The sequence below is a fragment of the Pseudorca crassidens genome, chromosome 2, assembly GCF_039906515.1.
Source record: "Pseudorca crassidens isolate mPseCra1 chromosome 2, mPseCra1.hap1, whole genome shotgun sequence".
NCBI classification, from domain to species: Eukaryota; Metazoa; Chordata; class Mammalia; order Artiodactyla; family Delphinidae; genus Pseudorca; species Pseudorca crassidens.
Window position 1 is genome coordinate 139,538,345 of NC_090297.1, and position 22,322 is coordinate 139,560,666.

The 22,322-nt window shown below is 33.9% G+C and overlaps 2 protein-coding genes across 10 annotated transcripts in view; one reads left to right on the top strand and one right to left on the bottom strand.

Moving 5' to 3' along the window:
- Positions 1-20,460, top strand: part of RNF2 (ring finger protein 2) — a 101,446-nt gene extending 80,986 nt beyond the window's left edge. For both annotated transcript variants that reach the window (XR_010941257.1, XM_067728935.1), the window contains one exon: positions 16,827-20,460. Coding sequence is in view for 1 of the 2 variants with exons in the window: in XM_067728935.1 (XP_067585036.1) it covers positions 16,827-16,835 (9 nt within the window). In the remaining variant the exon portion in view is untranslated. The remainder of the gene's footprint in view (positions 1-16,826) is intronic.
- TRMT1L (tRNA methyltransferase 1 like) overlaps positions 1-22,322 on the bottom strand; it is a 35,364-nt gene that overhangs the window by 3,042 nt on the left and 10,000 nt on the right. For 7 of the 8 annotated variants that reach the window (XM_067728921.1, XM_067728919.1, XM_067728918.1 and 4 more), the window contains 8 exons: positions 21,141-21,270; positions 19,558-19,681; positions 18,989-19,068; positions 14,140-14,389; positions 13,527-13,739; positions 12,411-12,601; positions 2,738-2,816; positions 637-803 (listed from right to left, as the gene is read on the bottom strand). In XM_067728921.1, coding sequence (XP_067585022.1) covers positions 637-803; positions 2,738-2,816; positions 12,411-12,601; positions 13,527-13,739; positions 14,140-14,389; positions 18,989-19,068; positions 19,558-19,681; positions 21,141-21,270 — 1,234 coding nt within the window. Of the gene's footprint in view, positions 1-636; positions 804-2,737; positions 2,817-12,234; positions 12,297-12,410; positions 12,602-13,526; positions 13,740-14,139; positions 14,390-18,988; positions 19,069-19,557; positions 19,682-21,140; positions 21,271-22,322 lie in introns of those variants that run through there. The other variant, XM_067728922.1, reaches the window with a different exon arrangement.

Below are 22,322 nucleotides of genomic sequence, written 5' to 3' on the forward strand. Positions count from 1 at the left end.
AATATTTTACAGAATAACAGTAAGCAACAATTCGAAGTTTAAATAAAAGCTTACTTAATTCTGTGCACACTGCTTTTATGAATATGAGATTCTGTGACCAAAACAGGCTACAAGAATTCATTTTTTAATCCTTTAATAAGAGCTGCTGCTTGTAATGACTCATGACAATGCTAGGATGTCTAACAAGCCCACCCTTATATCAATAGCCAGATAAAACAAAGGAGAAAAAACTTAGCTTTACTGAGTGATAAATGTAAAGCTAGTGTCCATGTCTTAATGGATATTACAAAATTTTTGGCCACACTATTCTGAGTGATCTCAGAATTCTCTCTAGAAAGTGGATGTAGGGTAATAAAATCACAACAGACTTTTAGTTCTTTTCATCTACTAAAATTTAAAAAATACATCTGTCTTAACAAAATCATTATTTATTTCATGCCCCTAATATAAACCTGAAGAAAACTATGCAATTAAAAAAAAAAGTTAACCGGATTATGATGAAACTCATTAGGATTTACTTAAAGCACACAACTTATAATTATACTGCTTTTGATTATAACATCAAATAAAGATAAAAAGATGGGATATTTCTGATAACCAATTTGTAAGCTAGTAAATTAGTGTTCAATTAGTCACCTTGCTTGTTGAGATTTGAAGGTGCATGAACTGAAAACTGACTTTGAGGAGTACACTCTGACTCAAAGATTAATGTCTTTATTAGGGTCTGAATGTCATCTAAACCATGGTGAAGAGATTCAAATAGCATTCTTTTGAGGAATCCAGTATTGAAAAGGGAACTTGACCTGAAAAAAGAACATAGAATTGGGTTTGAGAAATGTTTTCTTTAAAAAAAATGTCTTCATAATTTAACAACAAGTAAGATAATTTGCCCACACCTTTTATCATGTCAGTTCTCTAAGCTAGTGGGATTAGTCAAGGATATTTTATTCACATTATGTCAACAAGAAATTTATTGAGCCCTCATAAGGTGTTTAAGTCCTGTGGTACACAGAGGTGTAAGATATACCAAAGTATAAAATTCAGTGTTTACCTTATGAAAGCTTATAAATCTAGACAGAATCTAGACAGGGACATAGTGTAAGGCAGAGGTTTTCACAATGCATATTCCAGTAATAGTAAACCTTAATTCCAGTGTATACATGGTGGGACAGGGTGAGATACATGAGAATTACATATGCAGGTGGTGATGTAGTTAAGAAATGGCTCAGGGCTGAGTCTGATATGCTTCCCATTTAATTTGAGAGTCACAGGTATAATGGACAGAATATCAGTTCCAAGTCAGATAAACTTGAATTCCTGTCCTCGCTCCACCACTCACTAGCTATGAAATCTTGAATAACTACTGCTTTTGAGTCTCACATTCCTCATCATAATATGGAAAATAAAACCTCTGACAGACTTGTTATGGGAGTTAAGTGAGATAGTAGTACACTTACGATCCCTAGTACAAAGTATATCCTCAAGGAAGAGAAGCTATTAAGGTTAGCAAATTATGAAAGGATACGTGATTTTAAGTGTCAAATGAGTGATCAATATAAGATTTACTAAAAGACAATTTAAAGATTATTTTGGGTTTAAACACTTAAGGAGAAACTTCAAAGAGGATGTATAATTTAAACTGGAGGTGGGGAAGGGGTAAGAGCCTGGATGAGTGTAAAGACATGAACAATGGCTTTAAGTGAGAAAATCTTAAGTCACAGTTTAGACCTCAGTTTTGGAGGTCAGAAAACCTGAGTTCTGGCTCTGCCTGTGCTACTAACTAAATTTTAGGGGGTCAGTTTTAGCCAGCACTTAAATACACTGTGCCATAATTTTCTCATCTGTAAAATGAGGGAGGAGTTGGGCTAGATCTTTCTGGATCCAGCAACCTGTTGTTCTTAATTTCCCTAGTTCCAAGATCAGTGAGTAGGATCAATGTGTGATATAAGTAAGAGAGTACTAGAAGGTAAGGCTGGCCAGGTCATTCTTAATCTACAAGTATTTACATGAAATGAAGATAAAATAATGGGTATCAGCACAAATATGTTTACTATTAGGTTAATTTTTAGGCTTAGTAGATGGCCAAACCTTGGCCTGGTAAAGTAACGAGGTTGAAGTTTGCAGTGATTCTTGTCACAATGCTGTCAGGAATCTCAAATTTCTACAAGAATATCTAGTAACAGACGCTTATGGGAAGGTGTCTGAGTAAAAGCAATTCAACTTTAAGGCATTAAAAACACAATAACTAGTTACTAAGGATGCAAAAGCACACATACATTGAATATTTGCAGCTGTGTCCTGTCTAAACAGCTTTACCTAACACAAAAGCAGACGTTTACTTTCACATGCCCTTCTTACTTAAATTCCTCAAAGATCTTTTATTAATATATTACTTGACTGGTCTATAAAAGTGACACTTTACAATCACACCCTAGTTCTATAGTTATTACCTGAAAAAAGCCTCATTCTTACTATGCAGAAATAAATTATTTGCAGATCAGCTAGGCTTCTCTTTGATCCTACTGCATCTTAGCCCTGTCACGAACTTGGAAGAATAATGATATAGAAAAATGTGAAAACAAAACACCTCAGGTTCATAGGGGGAAAAGAATCATAATTATTTTCCTATACTTAAAAAAAAATTGAACCTTAATTTGCTTGTCTTTTACCACACATAATCAAAAGTAAACAATCAATACATATATCAGTTTTGAATATATTATGCTTAGGCACATACCATAGAGGTCCAAGTTCTATTGCTGTCTTTCCAGGCATGCTTCCATGACAGTTACAGGGTAGCTGTCTATATGGGTTTTCTGTGAAAAGATAATAAAAAGAGAAGTCAAGGGGGAATTGACAATGTAAACAGTAGTAAGTATTATATTAACAATAATTTGCAGCTACAATATACTGAGGATCTACTATGTGCCAGGTATTGTGCTAAGTATTTTATATGCATTAAAAAAATTTAATCCTTACAACTCTCTGAAGTAGGTACTGTTAAGATCTCAGTTGTATAGATCAGAGGATTAAAGCTTAAGAAAGATGTAGAAATCCACATCAAACGACTTATTAGAGGCATAGCTTTTAGTCAGTATATACTACCTGAAATAATTTAAGTAGGAGCAAGTCTTGTAAATTCCACAAGATATCCATATTTTAAAATCAACTGGGATATAATTTACACGCAGTAAAATGTATACATTTTATGTGAAAAGGTTGATGAGCTTTAACAAATGTATATACCCTGGTAACTAACATCCCATCAAAATAAAGACATTTCTTATAAGTTAACTCTTCCGTAACTGGGAAGAAAATGAATTACTCTATTCCCTAGGCTCGATGCATATTCAGCCCCAAAAATCTAGGCTAGAAGAAACTAATTCAGTTTAAAGAGCAATGAGGGGCCTGATGTAATCACAAGGTGACTGGGGAGGTACGAGAGCTATTCTTAGTTTCCAAAAAAGGGTGATATTCTACCATGGACTTTTTCAGTTCACTTCAGACCCAGAATAGTCATTTTAAATCAGACTCTCTCTGAGTTCCCGCAGGCCATTCCTGGGTTGATCATTCACTTTCTTGGAATGGCCTCATCTGATCAGTGGGTCCTAGATATATCCAGAACCCAGGATTATGGTGGTAGGGACATGGGTCTATAACCTCTTGCTATCTGATATCACTCTGTCATTCAATGCAATTAAATGGCAAAATGCACAGTTGTAAAATCTTATATTTACTTAAAGGCTTCCTTCATTGTTCATTCCTAGGTCTACCTTTCAGCCTTAAAAGAAGGTGTGGTTATCATTGACCTTAGCTTTGTTGAGCATGATGTTCCTCAGTTATTATATTAATATATTCAAGAAGTTCTCCCTGAAACCATTAAATAACTAAACTACAAATACTACAGGCAGGGTTACTGAAATTAGGGCGATTTACAGTTACGGTTCTGTCAGTCACACCAACTTACCGCCGACAGCACAGACATAAATTTGTATTAGTCAGTTTGTTTCCTGATGCATTTTGCAAAATGCTCCCATCATATAAACCTATATCTTTTTTCAAGCCCCTCACCTAAGATTTCTCAGTGCCTGGTTAGCATCAGCATCTTGAGGGATCAGGGCTATCATTTCAAGTTACCAGTAGCAAAAAATGAAGGGGTAAAAAAAGAAAACTAGTATTTCTATGTCACTGGTAAAACAGGCTATGAAGGTAATTCCAGATAAGGAATTCAAACATATTTAGAGACTTTTATTTAAATGCAATGGACTGAACACATACTTTATCTCTGCTGTTTCTTAAAGCATTATTAAAATGAGAACAAAGGAATAAAATTCAAACCCCAAAGATAAATAAAATGGTAAAGGAGATGACAAAAGATGATGAGAAATGTCAATAAAATTTTAGAAGTGGGAAGGACATACACAAGGGGATTTAGCAGGTCAGAGAAAGCTAAAGCCTAAGCCTGAAATGGGTAGAAGGGCTACCAATAAACAGCAAGCCCACTGGTGTGGGGGACCTGGAAAGGCTTGAGAATTGAAGGTATTGATGGTCTCTGAAGATGGGAATAGGGTGGTACCACACAAAAAAAGGCCTCGTTTAAAATTTTAAGACTTGTGGATCTTCTCTAATACCAACAGTTAGGCTTCTGCATCTTCTCCATCCCAAAAGAGGAAGTTAATCTTGGGTGAGGCTCAACCGCAGAGAATCTGGGACCAGGGACATTAGTCACAGTTAAGAGTGAGGAGACATATGAAAAGGGACTAAGTAAAAGTCTGTACAAATGTTAAGACCTTTCAGTCTCCTTCTTCAACATGGTTCCTAGAAAGCTGATAGAAGACTGCAAGATTCCTCTGTAGAAATACTTACCAATCCAAGAGAAAAGAGATACACACACAGACACACACACACTTACTGACTGACTGACTGGCATTTGGGTTCTTGTAGTGAAAAGGCAGACTGCGTTCTCATTACAGTAAAGTCTATCTGTTTATAAGCCCTGCCGCAAGTACTTCCACATAACTTTTCAGCATGGAAAACTAAAGACCACTGGACATTTGAGATATACTACAACAGAGAACAAAATTACAAGAGAGAAATAGGAAAGAGAACTAAAACAAAATAATGGCAACAATACAAAAATAAGCAAAACAAAAATCCTATCCTTCCCTAAAATATAAAATATACCCAACTATAATCAATAGTCTTAGAGAGGTAAGATTAGATTTTACATCTCTGAAACAAGAATAGGATACTACTAAAAAGGGGGCAATGAAAAAATATGAAATAACTCTTGGAAATAAACCAAGTATGACAAATTTAAGCAGGAAAGTTGGAAAATAAAACTCAAGGAAATCTATAAAGTAGAACTAAATGCCAAATAAATTAATAGTAGAGATACAAAAAAATTAGAGAATTAATCTAGAAGATCCATCATATAACTAAAATGAGTTCCAGGAAGACAGAAGAGATATTTTGAGAGAAGAAAATTATCAAAGAAATAATAGAAAAAAATTTACCAGAACTGAAGAACTCAAGTTTAAGGGCTCACAGATTGTCCAGCACATTGAATTTAAAAAGATGAATTCACAAACAAAATGAAGTTATTTTAGAATACTGGGTTAAGAAGAGATATTTTAGGAGCACTCAGAGACAAAAACACAAAGGACCATATATATAATAACAATAGCAGACTTGTCAGTATTGGAGGCTAAGAGACAATGGAATAATATCTTAAACATTCTGAGGAAAAACGATTTCCAACCTAGGCTTCTATACTTGGCCATGCAATCCTTCTCAGGAAGCTATGGGAAAAAGTGTAGTTTCAAAAGGCGAAAGTAAAGAAGGAAAAGTGGAAAATACATAAGATTTAAGATATAGGAAATTCTTCAGAAGGAGAAAGCCAAAGAAAATTTCCAGTATGATGGTCTAAAAGGAAGCCCTAGGGCAACAGCTCTCAGAAGACCTAGAAAACAACCCAAACTAGAGCAGGAGGACTGTCTCCAGGGGAATGAAATGAAACCCAAAGATTACTTGATGTTCTTAACCAAAATCACAGGAACACTGAAATTGGATTATGGATTATGAAAAGTATATATACACAAAAGGTGACAAATACATAGTAATTAATTCCAGAGTAAGCAAAGAGTTGTATAAAAAAAGAAATGTTATTACAGCATATTAACTGGTTCATCTGTGTTGTAGCACCCTTCTAAGATAGATAGGCAGCAATGATTCCTGTCTCTGGCATTCATACCCTTCTATAATCCCTTCCTCTTGAATGTGAGATCACTGGATCTAGAGACTCATTTCTAGTGACTAGAATATGGCAATATTCTCTCTTTTTCTCTTTCCTTCTTTTCCTTTCTCTCTCTGGTTCTTGCTTAATCCTTCCAACGAAGTGAGCTGCTATGCTGTGAGTATGAAGAGGACTGCATGACAAGCAGTAACCATGTGAATGAGCTTGTAAGCAGATCCTTCCTCAGTCAGGCCTTGATGATTGCAGCCCTGGCCAACACCTTGACTGTGTCCTTGTGAGAGACCCTCAGCTACTGGACCCAACTGAACCATACCCAGATTCTTGACTCAGAGAAACTATGAGATAATAAAAAGTTGTTTCAAGCCACTAAGTTTTGGAGTAATTTGTTACACAGTAATACATAACCAATATGACTTGTGAACAATATTTTTGTATTTATAAAAATATAAACACTGAATATTGATTAAGCCAACACTGGAGAGGAGAACTACATGCATGTGACTGGGCTGGCTTGAGATGCTGAATACTCTTCTTCCATGAAAGGAAGTTACAGGCAGTATAAGCATGCTACTTAGAAATAGGGAAGACACTAAACATTAAAGACTTTAAATATTAGAAGAAACAGCTATGAGGTTTTAGCTGTTGACTTTAGGCAGTGGGGCAGATATCATTATTTTATTAATAAGACTTATGGAACTATTTGACTTTTTAAATTATGTATTACAAATTGATAAACATAAAAAATTCTAAGTGACCTGACTTTTTTGAAAGACATAATCATTTACACTCTGCAAGTCCTGTATGATTACAAACAAAATGCAGACAACAAATCATATTGCTTTATAGCAACTTATTAAGTAAAAAATCCTTTAAAATGTTTAATTAGGGGGAGGGGGAGGGATGGATTGGGAGTTTGGCATTAGTAGTTGCAAACTATTACATTTAGGATGGATAAACAACAAGGTCCTACTGTATAGCACAGGGAACTATATCCAATCCCGTGGGATAAACCATAATGGAAAAGAATATAAAAAAGAATGTATATGTGTGTATAACTGAGTCACTTCGCTGTACAGCAAAAATAAACATAACACTGTAAATCAACTATATGTCAATTAAAAAATATTAAAAAAAGAAAAACCACTGTAGTAACAGTCCAAAATTATACAGCAACATGAAGCACTTCTGATGGAGAGGGAAAGATGTTAGGTTTTTATGGATTCAGGATCAAATCTGAACAGAGTGTATTTGAGTTTAGTTACTTGTCGATACTGTAAAACACACATGGTGAGATATGAAAGGATAATAAACTCCATGTAAGAAAGAACTGATTCATAATTTTAAGGGCAGGAACACTGTCAGTAACACCGGGGTATGAGGTAAAAAACACTGAGATTCTTTTTTATTGAGGGAAATTCACATTACTGATACCCTTTTAAACACTGAAGAGGTCTGTTATTTCTTACATAAAGGAAAACTGAATTAGGAAAAAACAGAAAAGAAACCATAGGGCACTAAACCAATTATCCAGGAGGACCAAAACTTTCCAAAGTTTCATCAAAGATATTTATGAAATCTATATTTTAAAAAGCCAGAGTGGATTCTGTAACTCCTCTGATTATGTTGCATTGAAACCAAGATTAGGATGGTGGACTGAGCATTTAAACCTGTCTTCTCTTCTTATTCCAAATCTCTAGAAATGATAGAAAATATATTTTTATGAAAAATTCCTAAATAGTGCTGGAAAATAAGATGAGCCATCACACATCCCAAATCATTCAGTGCTTTCTGAAAGCCTACAAGCTGTGAGATCATACTACTGGAAGAAAACCACACTGGGGAGAATAGCTATTAAAGGCAGAAATAGCCTAGGGGCTATATGAACCTAAAAAGCAAGGACGAATGGCACTAGAGTAGCTCTAGGACAACTGTTAAAGGGATTGGTTAGAAACTACTTGAAGCAGCTTACGATTATATAACTCCTCTAATCCATGATTAGTAATTACAGAAGATATTTGTCTTCAGTTTGAAGTGATAAAGGTTTAGGTTGGAGAAGCAAGATAGTGCCCCAAACTTGATAAAAAACAATTATCTAGGGCCCTAAGAAGCTCTGAATTCCAAGTAGGATAAACACAGAGAGACTCACTCAGACACATCATAATCAAACTGCTGAAAGCTACACAGAAAATCTTGAAAGCAGTAAGAGAAAAATAACTCATCAAGTATGAGGGAACAACAATACAATTAATGGGGACTTCCCTGGTGGTGCAGTGGTTAAGAATCCGCCTGCCAAAGCAGGGGACATGGGTTTGAGCCCTGGTCTGGGAAGATCCCACATGCCGCGGAACAACTAAGCCCGTGCGCCACAACTACTGAGCCTGCGCTCTAGAGCCCACGAGTCACAACTACTGAAGCCCACGTACCACAACTACTGAAGCCCACGTGTCTAGAGCCCGTGCTCCGCAACAAGAGAAGCCACCGCAATGAGAAGCCCGCGCACTACAACGAAGAGTAAACCCCGCTCGCTGCAACTAGAGAAAGCCCACGCACAGCAACGAAGACCCAGTGCAGCCATAGATAAATAAATAAATAAATTAAAAACAAAAAAAACCCAATTAATGGCTGACTTTTAATCAGAAATAATAGAGGCCAGAAGGCACTGGAATGACATAGTTGAAGTGCTCAGAGGAAAAAAAAGAACTATCAACCAATAATTCTACATCCAGCAAAACTATCCTTCAAAAAAGAAGGTGAAATAAAGACATTCTCAGGTAAACAAAAACTAGGAGAATTTGTTGTAGCAGACTCACCCTATAAGAAATACTAAAGGGGGTTCTTCAGGTTGAAAGGAAATTTTACAGAGTAATTTGAATCCAAAGGAAGGAATAAAAAGTACTGGAAAGGTAATTATGTGGGTAACAATGAAAGATATGTGTGTGTGTCTCTTTTCTTAATTTTCTTTTAAACTCATAGGATTTAAAAAATAATACTATATTATTGGATTGGGTCTGTAGATGTAATTAACATATGACAAAAATAGCACAGGAGGTGAAAGAAAAATAGAATTATATTAGAGCAAAGCTGCCACATTTTGCCAGTCTTAAGTCAGTATTAACCTGAGGTAGATCAAGATAAGTTAAAGGTATATATTATAATCCCTGGAGAAACCATTAAGAAGATAACTGGAAAAAACATAGCTAAGAAACCAACAGAGGAATTAATTTAAATGACACAGTAAAAAAATATTTAACACTATGAAGGCAGCAAAGGAGGAACACAGAAGACATGAGATACATATAAAACAAATAGTAAAAGTGCTGAAAAGCCAGACATTTTAATAACTACATTCAATATGAATGGTCTAAACACTCATCAAAAGGCAGAAACAATCAGATTGGATAAAAAAAGCAAGATCTAATAAGACACAGATTAAAACTAAAAGGATAAAAAATATATTATGCAAATAGTAACTATGAGAGTGGTATTTGTATTAATATCAGACTATAGGCTTTCAGATAAATATCAGGGATAAAGACAGACATTTCATAATGACAAAAGAGCCAAAGATGATACAACAATTATAAATATATATGAATATTTTTAGATAAAATGATAGTAAAGAAGACAGGTTGAAGAGAGCACACGCATAATAGTACAACGTAAGACAAATTTTAGAATTAAAAAATATTTAAGAAAGCTTTCTTGAAAGGATATTTGAAGCTACATGATGAAAGGGGATGCCATGATTAGGAAAAATCCTAAAATTAAGGTTAGAACATAGTATTTCAAAAGTAAATATTCCTTTGGGAAGCCAGGCAAAATAATTATGTCATATAAAAGAAGGAAAAGTTACAATAATATTCAGTAATAGAAGACAATAAAAGAATTTTGACAAGGCACTCAAACTCTAAACTTTTTAAGTATAAAGCTATAAACAGGGAGCTTTAAACATGCAAGAAATCAAAGAGTATTTTCCCCATGAACCCTCTTGACTAAACTCAGAAAGTTAAATTTAGCCAACCAACACATAATTCAAGAAATTATGGCAAGAACACTGATGATGAGCACTGAATATATTTAATGTGTGGATTATACTGGCAAAATAGAATATAAATGTTACATATAACATAAAAATGGTATAATGGACAAAAATTAGGAAGGGAAAATGGAAAATGGCAGGCTATTACCTCATTTATGTTAGCAAAAAGCCAAAGTATATTACTTAAAACCGATAAATCCAAATTACAGAAACATACACATATTTGCTACTACAAAAGTAAACGTTAAGAAAATAAACAACAGACTAGATAAGTCAGTATCTCATATAGTTAAGAGAAAAGGGCAGAAAGGACAAATACTAAAACTTTAAAAAAATAAGGAGAATATAACCATAGAAACCAAAGAAATGAGAATCATTAGACAACACTTGGCTCAACTCTATGCAAATAAATTAGAAAAGCTGAGTGAATACTATTAACCCTTTAGTGAACAAATAATTCTGATGCTAGCTAAACTGTTCCCAAGCATTGAAAAAAATGTAAAAGTTCCAAATTCTTTTTGAAGGGAATTTAAACTAATTCTAAAGCCCAACCAAAATTATTCTAAAAAGGAAAACTATATACCATCTTATTTATGATATTGAAACAGAACTCCTTTAAAAAGTTAGTAAACAGAATCCATAATAAAAGAATACTTCCTGACAGAGTAGTTAATTCTAGAAAGAATGATTTGATATTGGAAAATTTTATTACAATCAATCAAATTAATAGATCTAAGGAGAAATACCATATAATCACCTCCACAGATGCTGAAAAAACATGTGACAAAATTCAACATCGTGATAAAACATAGTAAAATTGTAAATGAAGGTTACTTTCTCAACATGATAAATGATAGGTATCTCAGATTCAAGTATGAATCGGAAAGCACCAGAGGGAACTAAAACAAGGAACATGACAGGATGCCCTCCATTCCTACTATCAATTAACACTGTAGCAAAAGTATTAAATCTTGGACAAAAGAAAAGCATACTGGGTTCTTAGGAAGCTTCAGAACTGTAACAATATCTCTATCCTCCTTAATGTGATCAAGATAAACCACCAACTGGTTTATTTATTTATTTTTTGTTAAGCCAAAACAAAGGATCCAATGTCAGAACACTGAAAATAGAGCTATGAGAAGGGATTGTCTTAACAGATATTAAACAACACTAAAAGTCTTCTGTAATCAAAACAGTGGGGTAGAGGTGTATGAACATCCAACCACTGGAAAAGAATAGAAAATCCAGAAACAAACTCAAATACATGTGGGATTTTAGTATAAGATAAATATGGTAGTCTCAAATCACTGAAGACGTGAACTATTCAATGAAACATAACCTTCCTTGAATAATATAGGATAGGAAAGCTCTTTCCAACTACAGACAAAATCCAGAGTACATTAAAAGTTTGATTAACTTAACAACAGCAACAATGAAAAATTTCTGCATGAAAACGTAAAAAAAAAAAAGATGCAAACACAAGTGACAAAATGAGAAAAAATATCTGCAACTATCGTATCATATCACAAGGGTTAAACTCTAGTATATAAAGGAGTTCTTAAAAATCCATATTTAAAAAATGCCAAGAACCTAACAGAAAACAATGGGCAACTCTATGTCCCAGAAAAGCAAAATAGAAACAGCTTGATGAGGGCACAAGCCACATCTTTTTCCTTGATTCCCCAGGCCTGGCATATAGTAGAGGCTCAATAAATGTTTACTGAATGAATTTTATAACTGATGGCTTTTATATTCAGTCAGAAACATGAAAATTATTTTTATAGAATTAATGATTTGAAACATCCTAGATAAAGAGGTAATCTGACTTAATGTTCCTAAAATTAGTGACACTGGAAACTAAGTTATTTCTAGATGTTTCAACAGAGGGCAGGGCTAAAGAGCATTAATTATGATGAGTAAATGATTTTAATGAACTCACACGAATGTCTTGTCTGTTGATGAAAGGAAATCCAGTATAGGAAATAAAGTTAGCACTGTAATCTTTAAAATCAAAGGACAACAATATGTATAATTAGGGATGTGATAAAGGCTTATTCATTGGAGGCTTATAGATAAATTAAACCGAATATACAGTCAAAAGAAACTTGAATTTACCTTCTACCATATTACCATCCTTCTGAAAAATTCTCTCTTCACACCACTGACAATGGATTAGGTACTGAATCTTCTTGGCTGTTTCATCTGCAGAAGTAGGCCCCCTCAAAACTCTCACAACAACCAATACAAAATGTTCCAGAGCCACTGCAAACAGTACTTCTATGCCTTTGTTACATCGGGCTGCAGCTCTGGAAAAATTTATTAAAGTTATTTTGGGAGCTTATCATTTTCCTTTGTTTGGCATTATACTGACAGTACTAACTTGGACACTAAACTATGGATGGGTTATGGGAAAATAAGGAAAATTCAATTCTTAGTAGCAGTGATTTTAAAAGATCATTACTATAACTTCTACACAAATTGAAACACAGGATATATAGGATGCTTGGCAGGATTTTAGTAACTACACATTTTCCCTTATGAAATCTTCTCAACATTCTCTGGTTTTCAGTGTCACTTTGTTTCTTGTCATCACAACCATCTTTCTTTCTTTTTATCTACTTTTTTCTATAAAAGCTTCCTCTAAACAGTATATGTTTATTGAGTACTAACTACATGCAGGAACTGAACAGTCAGTGAAATATGAATAAGCAAAGTCCTTGCCATTATTACTTTTATATACTTTTGGATTAAATTCTACTTGACACACCATTTATGTACTTAGTTTTCCCTCTACAGTTCTAAACTAACTTAAACTTTGTATGTATTGATTTGAATCAAGTTTATAAGCCATCATTTTTTTAAACTACATAAATAAAAGATGAAATGGACAAAAAATGATTGTTTCTAAATCTAAAAACAGGCTTTGCTTTCCCTTTTCATGGTGCTGTCCCCTACATTGTTGAAATAAACTGATTTGAAATTAACTTTTAATATTTCCTTTCTTAGTACTTTAATTATTTTAATAACATTTTAAATTGAAGAGTAAACTATTTTAGGCACAAGCTTTCAAATCAAATTCTAACTTAAGATTACCAAACAAATCAAGATTACATATATGGAATACGGAATTTGTATTTCGTGCATATTTTGAAGAATGAAATAAACACTTCTTGTAATATTATTTCGTTTTATCATATACCCAGACAAGGTACACTGTTGGCCATTTGGTACCTTGCCACTGCAGCTACAACAATTCTGGCTGCTAGCTCCTTGTAATATTCAGTTCGGACAATGTTACAGCCGTAGTGACGCCGGGCAACATGTTGTGCCTTGGCATATAAAGAACTGATATCTGTAGAAGTCACTGACACTATGCCAAGGTTTCTTATATTTCTGAATGCAGAATCAAGATAGTTCACAGATGTTCCAAAAGGGTCTAGGTGTCTAAAATCACAAAGAATACAGACATATTTAAAATCATACTAGTATCCAAAATAATACCATTGTCATTATTTCTAATGACAAAATTCCATGGATTCAAAAGGACTTCATAAATCTATTTTAAATATATAATTATGTTTTTAAAGTAAGCAATAAAATGATCATATGATAGGTTACACATGTAAAAATAAATCAGGCTTAGAGGAAATTGTCATGCCCAGGCATTTTATTTCAAATGCTAGAAAATGTTCTTACTGCTTTCCTTAGGCCAATGCCAAAAAACTTTATTAATTTAAATAAACAAACAGTGACAAACTATGTTAATTTTTAACGGCCCCCTTCCTACCCCGTCTCCCGCCAAATCCAAGTCAGTTTAGAAAGTGACACAATTTTTTTCACTTACATGAAATCAAAAGATCTCAAATGCATCAGTACATTGGCATCCATTTTGGTCACCTTAATATTACCAAAGTTTTCCTCTCCTTCTTCAGGAATATCATCATTCTCTTCCTTTTCCTTACAGTCCACTACCACTTTCAGTTTGTTTAAATGGCAGTTCTCCTGAATCAACGTCACAGAGTTTTCATTCAAATCATTAATTGTAACCTTGACTGCATTCCCAAGGTGTTTTGCCCATTGTAATCCCATTATCCCTTGGGAGAAATTGGAGGAAAAATGAGTTTTTAAATTGTAATAAAGAATAAAAGTAGTATAATAATAAAGAATATAATTTTATAAACAACAAAAACAATTTTCAAAATCTTAATACTTTCATAAGTAATTCTTATTCTACTTTCTCACTAAAATGCCTCTGAAGAAAATTTACCACAAGAAAATGTGTCCAACAGATTTCCATTAATAGTTTGTAAAAAAACTTTTCTATAATCCATGTTCAAATAAAATATCCATGTATGTTCTTTATTTGGGCTTTGGTAGGATTTTTTTTTCTTTCTTTTTACAATGGAATACTTTTTTGAAACAAAATCTTACAGAGAAACCCAATATACAATATGAGTAAGAGTGCAGTTACTGTACGTGAAGGGAAGATGGGTAGTTGGAACTCCTCCTGCTGAAGTTTACCCTAATGCACCAAAATATGAAAACAACTTTCCTGGATCAGTGCTTTTCAAATACTACACAACAGCATCATTGTGAATGAAAAAGAACAACTTTGTATGTGTAAGCAAATGACCAAGAGGAATTGAGACCAAGAGGGCCCTTCTCACAGGCTTTCTATTCCTATTGGACTTGAGTCATAAGGGACATTCACTACACAGTGGGAGATGGTGACACAAGCCTAGCCAATATGGAGTAGAAAAAGCCCTATTTACGGGAAGTATTAACCATCTTCTCCCTACATGTGCTTCATAAATGTAAAAAGTTAGCATTTACTATGTGCCATGGTCTTTACATACATTTTCCTACTCTTATAACAAGCTTGTGAAGTAAGTTCCAATATTCACATTTTATATTTATTTATTTGGCTGCGTTGGGTCTTAGTTGTGGCAGGTGGGCTCCTTATTTGTGGCTCACCAGCTTCTTAGTTGTGGCACGTAGGCTCCTTAGTTGCAGCAGGCAGGCTCCTTAGTTGCGGCTCACTGGCTCCTTAGTTGTGGCATGTGAACTCTTAGTTGCATCATGCATGTGGGATCTAGTTCCTGGATGAGGGATCAAACCTGGGCCCCCTGCATTGAGAGCGCGGAGTCTTAACTACTGCACCACCAGGGAAGTCCCTATCCACGTTTCAGAGATGGGGAAACATGCAAAATGACTGCTATGAGCTTGATTTTAGTTTACCAAGGCACATTAAAAAGAAAAGGCTGAGAAGATCTTACTTAAATGATAGTTTTAGGGATTTCAGGTAAAAAAAAGAGTAGTTCATTGCATCATTATTTACAGTAGCCAAGACATGGACACAATCTAAGTGTCCACAGATGGATGAATGAATAAAGAATATGTGGTATATATATATATACATACGTATATATATATATATATACGTATGTGTGTGTGTGTGTGTGTGTATATATATATATATATATATATATATATATATATATATACCCAGTGGAATACCATTCAGCCATAAAACAGAAGGCAATCCTGCCATTTCAGACAACATGGATGGACCCTGAAGGCAGTATGCTAAGTGAAATAAATCAGAGAAAGACAAATACTGTATGATCTAACTTACATGTGGAATCTAAAAAAACCAAACTCACAGAAATGGAGATCGGATTTGTGGCTGCCAGAGGTGGAGACTGGAAGGGTGGGAGAACTGGGTGGATATGGACGGGTACAGACTTGCAGTTATAAGATAAATATGTTCTGGGGATATAATGTATAGCAGGGTGATTATAGTTAATGAGACTGTACTGTTTATTGGAAAGTGACTAAGAAAGAAGAACACAGAAGTTCTCATAAAAACGGAAAGAAAAATCTGTAACTATGTGAGGTGATGGATGTTAATTTTTTTTGGTGATCATTTTACAATATATACATATCATTATGTTGTATATCTAAAACTTATACAATGTTATATGTTGATTATATCTCAATAAAACTGGAGGAAAAAAAAGAAAAAAAATGACTCCACTATCAAGAAACGTATACAGTACCCAGTCTAGGATAGACATTTAATAAATTTTATTGAATGTAAAAAGAGAGAGAGAGAGAAGTTGTGTCAGGGAAAATGCTGGGAAATAAATCTGGAAAAGTAGATTGGGTCAGATTATAGAGGATATTAAATTGCAATCTGAGAAGCTGAACTCTATTTAGACAATAAAGATGCATGATTTTTTTGACTGAGAAGTAACATTATCAATTCAGTGTTTCAGAGGAAGGGCTGTTTACAATAACATACAAGACAGACTGGGTGGGAGAGATATCATTGCCAAAAATCATTACATTGGTGGATATGGAATGGAAAAGGAGTATGAGTCATAATAAAAAAATAATTAGAACAGATCGGTGGTTGAGTGTATGTGGGGACAGTGGCAGAAAAAGGAGTAAAAATTGATTCAAATTTAAAATACGACTGGTAGGACTTCCCTGGTGGTCCAGTGGTAAAGAATCTGCCTTCCAATGCAGGGGACGTGAGTTCGATCCCTGGTCGGGGAACTAAGATCCTACATGTCACGGGGCAACTAAGCCTGCGCGCCACAACTACTGAGCTCACCCACCTCTACTGAAGAGCCTGCGTTCTGCAAACTACAGAGCCTATGTGCTCTGGAGCCCACGCCACAACTAGAGAAGAGAAAACCCGCATGTCACAACTATAGAGAAGCCTGCATGCCACTACGAAGAGCCTGCGCACCACGAGTGCTGCAACAAAATATCCCACATGCCGCAATGAATATGCTGCATGCTGCAACAAAGACCCAACCCAGCCAAATAAACAAATATTAAAAAAAAAATCCAACTGGCTCAGAGGATGTGATCAGCTTAAAATCACTACTTCATCACTTTTACCATATTTACAGAGACATTACTAATGATGATGATGATGGTAGTAGAAGTGGTAATAATACAATAATGATGATACTGAGTACTTTTATAGCATTTGCTATATACCAGACACTGTTCCAATTTCTTTACATGTATTAATTTACCTAATCTTCACATTATTTTATGGTGGGTACCCTCCTTTAGATAGATGAGGAAACTGAAGCTTAAATTTCCTGTGGTTAGACAGCTAACACGTTATAAAGCTGGGATTTGAATGCAGCCAGTTTGATTCCACAGTCCATGTTTTTCACCACTAGTTCTCCCTGAGGAGAGGAACATGAGAGCTAAGTCATGCTTTCATCCCATTGGTACAAACTTCCCAAGAATACACTCCTATAACCTTTAAGAAGTAAGATGTGGATTAGGTACAAGTGGCTTCTTAGAAATTTTCTACTTTTTCCATTATCTTTTCTCTACTGTTAAGTCCTTTTGGGAAAAATGTTCTCAATCTTTAAAATTTCACCTTACCCCACTGCCTAATGACTAAGCAATATTTACTGCATCACAAAAAAGAGACAACCAAATACCAACTGATAGCTGATTGCAGTAGATGTGTATTCTTGCAAAAAAAAAAAATATCCTATCTGAATCTGCAAACCTGAAGATCCAACTACCAATTTACAGAAATATGAGAGACAGAGGAACCATGTGATGGTTCATCTTATATGAACCATGGTGATGCAATCAGCAAAAATCTAGACTGTGGGAAACTCTACAGGGCAAATGACCTGTTATATCAACAAATAATTATCACACATACACACAAAATGATGGAAGGTAATATAGATTAAGAAGAGACTTAAGAGACATACTAAACAACTGAAATATATAGTCTTTGTTTGGATTCAGATTTGAATTTAAAAAAAATTATGAAATAGGTATATCTAAACATTTGATGACATTAAAGAATTATTCTTAATTTTTTAGGTGTGATATGGTATATGGGTTTTAATTGTAAAAAGTCCTTGTCTTTTACATATCCCATTGAAATATTTACGGATGAAATGATCTGTGATTTGTTTCAAAATAATGGGGATATAGAATGGAGGAATGAGGTATGAGGGAAAGTGCATGGGAATACATATATAAGACTGAGTATGAATTGGTAATTTCTGAAGTGAGTGATGGATATAAAGGGATTCATTTATTATATGCTCTACTTTTGTATATATTTGAAAATTTTCCATAATAAAAAAATTTACCTTGGATCTTTTTTTTATATCAAAATATTTTGCTACATATGATATCCATATAAATTTCCTAAGAAAAGATACTGTACCAGAAGGTGGGCAAAAGGTACAAATTTCCAATTATAAGATAAATAAGTACTAGGGATGAAATGTACAACATGATGACTATGTATAGGTAACACTGTTATATAGGAACATCAAGAGGGTAAATGCTAAGAGTTCTCATCACAAGGAGAAATATTTTTTCTTCTTTCTTTTCTTCTTATGGTATTGTATCTACATGAGATGATGGATGTTAGCTGAACCTACTGTGGTAATCATTTCACAATATATGTAAAGCAAATCATCATGCTGTACACCTCAAACGTGTACACCTGTACAGTGATGTATGCCAATTATTTCTCAATAAAACTGGGAAAAAAATCTCTTCAGGTTCACATGATATAAACAAACCCTTAGTTTTCAAAGTGGCTAAACAACAAGAAAAAAAAAGGGAAAGAAAAGATACTGTACAGATCTGATAAAGTGGGGTTCCAAAAAGGCTTCATTACTTACCAGTAGCTCCAAAGGCATCTAGACATTCCAAAGGTTTTCGTTCCTTAGCCAAAGCAGCCAGTGTACAGAATATTAGCTGCCTAGAAGAAAGTATAACAATCAAATAATTTTACGGCACCATGGTTTCATCATTGTAGATTTTATTTTAAGAATAGTGAGAAATGGGGCTCCTATTTACTATGCAAACTATTTTGGAAAGAGACCTAATATTATATTCCTTACTTAACAGTACAAGAACTAAAAATCTGTGAAATTAAACTACAAATCGAATTGGGTTTTATTAACAAGTATTCACGATGAATAATGATTTTATAAATAAAACTTGCCCACAAACTTGCCCAACATGTTCATTTAATTATATAAAGTTAGACCTGTTTTACTCTCTGAGAAAGAAATTGGTTTGGCAGAAAAATAAAAGAGAGAAAACAATCATTCTGAGAAAATGCTAAAATAAATGATTTTCAATCTATACCTAGTTTTGTTTCAATATATTAAAACAAAAAGATTAGGAAAAGGTACATCTGTAATTATTTGAAACATCCCATAACCCTGTTTTCAATTTACCTTACCGATTTAGTTTCATTTTGGGATTAAAATAGGAATCTGTTTTCTGAGGTACAGAATAGTTGGGACAAACTTGTACATCTGTGTCTGCCTCTTTCAAAATTTCATTAGGTGGTTTGGCAGCAGAAGCTAAAATTACAAAAAAAAAAAAAGATTTCCAGTGAAATACAAAATAATTCTAAATATCAAAAACAATATACATTAAAAAAATAACCTTCCTTTATAATATTTCATGTTAATGAAATCAGTTGAGTAGATGCCAAAAAAGTCCCCCCAAACTGACCTACCTAGGACTGTCTCTGGAAAAGAGTAGTACTCAGTTAAGTATTTGGTGAATTAAAGTTTGTCAGCTTAAAATCTTAACTGTCTAGCACATCAATATATCTGTATACCTAGTTAAGAATAATCAACCTAAGATAGTACAAAATCCTAAAATACCTTTATTACTCATCAAACACTACATTGTGTTTATATAGGTTGGTTGCTAAATATATTTTATTGTGGTTTAAACATTAGAAAATTAACCTTTCTGTGTAGTTACATTCCATTAGCCGGCATGGATAACTAAGAGTCACTATATTTCCTGAATGTGCTTGACTTCAGAACACTTTCTCATAATTATGATTTTAAATCACAAATTATATTCAAACAGCTATAAGCTAATGTAAAAAAATTATTCTATATTTAATATACATTAGAATCATTTAGCTATAAACCCAAATGAAACAGTGATGTTTGTGTGAATATATTTTAAATATTTAAGAAAGGAAACATATGTAATATGTGTGGAGGAAATATAATTGAGATTCTCTATGTTTGGATTTCTTGATAACATTACTATCAGAATGTTAACTAAATGGGAACCATATTTCCCTTTCTACAATGCCAAATAAAAGTAATCTTTCCTAGTGTTGTGTTATATATCTTTCTATACTCAACAGTGTCAAGTCACATATCTTACAAGATCAGCCTTTCTCAAACCAGGTTCTGTGAGCAAATTAAGCCCTTCAAATAATTATTTTAGTGACTTTTTTTTTTTCAATTCTTAAAGGGAAGGTCCAGAGTACCATTCTAGACGTATAAGAGAGAAGTTAATTCATTACATATAATGGATGCCTTAGGGCAGGAGGGCTTAATTCTTAATTCTTGAGAAGGAACTGTCTCAGTATTAACAAGCTACTAATAACTCGATATCACTCAGGATAATAAAGAGTCTTTATATATCACTCTACCTCCTTTTTCCAGTGTTTTTCGATAATAAGTATAACACAGTTATTGGTACAGGAGCCGTCATTCGTAATAAAATTCTATAGTCTTTCATTAAGATACCTATATTTACTTGAACATCAGTTACTTTTTTCTACCCATATTTAATATCTATCCCAGATATTAAATATATCTGTTAAATTGAGAACAGTTGAATATTGTTGGGAGTCTCACAGAAACAAAACAAAACCTGACAGATTAGTAGTTAACTAAATGATTTGGTTAAGTCACTGTATTTTGTCTGCTTGATATCTGAAAAGAATAATTAGACCATTGTTTAAGAATTTAATTATTAACATGTTAATGAGATTGCTCAACTTACCAGCAATATAGGTGGATTTAGTCTCTCCTTTATTCACATGGCGCCTAACATGTCCTAGCATATCCGTCCTTCTGGTGATTGTTGCTGAACAAATAATACAATGATAATGGGCTCCCATTTTACTGGACATCTATCAAACAGAGTATTTAATTTAAATATATAAATAAGTTACTAAGACAATGAAAGAAAAGTTTATTTAATGTTGTAAATTTATGTATGTTAGTGTATTTAGAGTTTAACATATAGAAGATAGTATTCACTTTGCCATGTGACTTTGAAAGGATTTTTACTTCCTTACCTATATTTACATATGCTTTTTAATCTTACTTTACAATAGGCCACAAGTTTAATTTCTTAGTTTTTTCCATTCATTCTAATCAGCAAATAACTGTACTCTATCTTCTATAAGCAGCACTTAACAAACGGTATGACACTAGCAGCAATGTGCTGGTAGATGTATAGCAACTGGCTCTCCAGGAAAATAAAGCCCTGTTGTAGTGTCTGCAGCTGTCTGTGGTTTATGGCCGATGTCAAGCTACAACCGTGACATCTGAAGCTACCAATGGGACATCACTGAACGTGAATTTGGGAAGAGATGTGCAATATCATACCAGAGAACACTGCCACCGTGCAGATACAGAATACATAAATAACGTTAAGAGCACAGGTAAAAGTAAAATGTAAAATAAATGGGAAGTAGTGAGTTGTGAGTATTCATTAACTTTGTTTTTAATATAATTTATTTACTTTTAAGTTTATATAATTTAATTTTTGATGATGGCCACATTTAACAACGAGCTTTCAAGATTTCTGGAAAATTGAGCTAGTTCTAGCACACTACTAAATGTTAGAGACAGGATAAAAAGTCTATTTTTCCAAGTAAAAATTCTCACTTTATAGTTCCTCATTTAGCTAAGAACAAAACCACCACTCCAACAGCTCTTCCTGCTTTTGATGCCTTTTTACTCTTACGTCCTGTTTACTCGGGATTATAGAGCAAGGAGAGAATAGTCAAGAACATTGCGCAAGGTTCCTTATGGCATTGTGGTTATCATATTCAAAATAGATAGGGTTAATGGACTAAGCATTATTCTAACTACTTAAGAAATGTTTGTTCCCCACCCCCCCCGCCAGTTCTTTACTTTTTTTAGTGACTTGAAAGGAAAGTTAATAATGAGGACC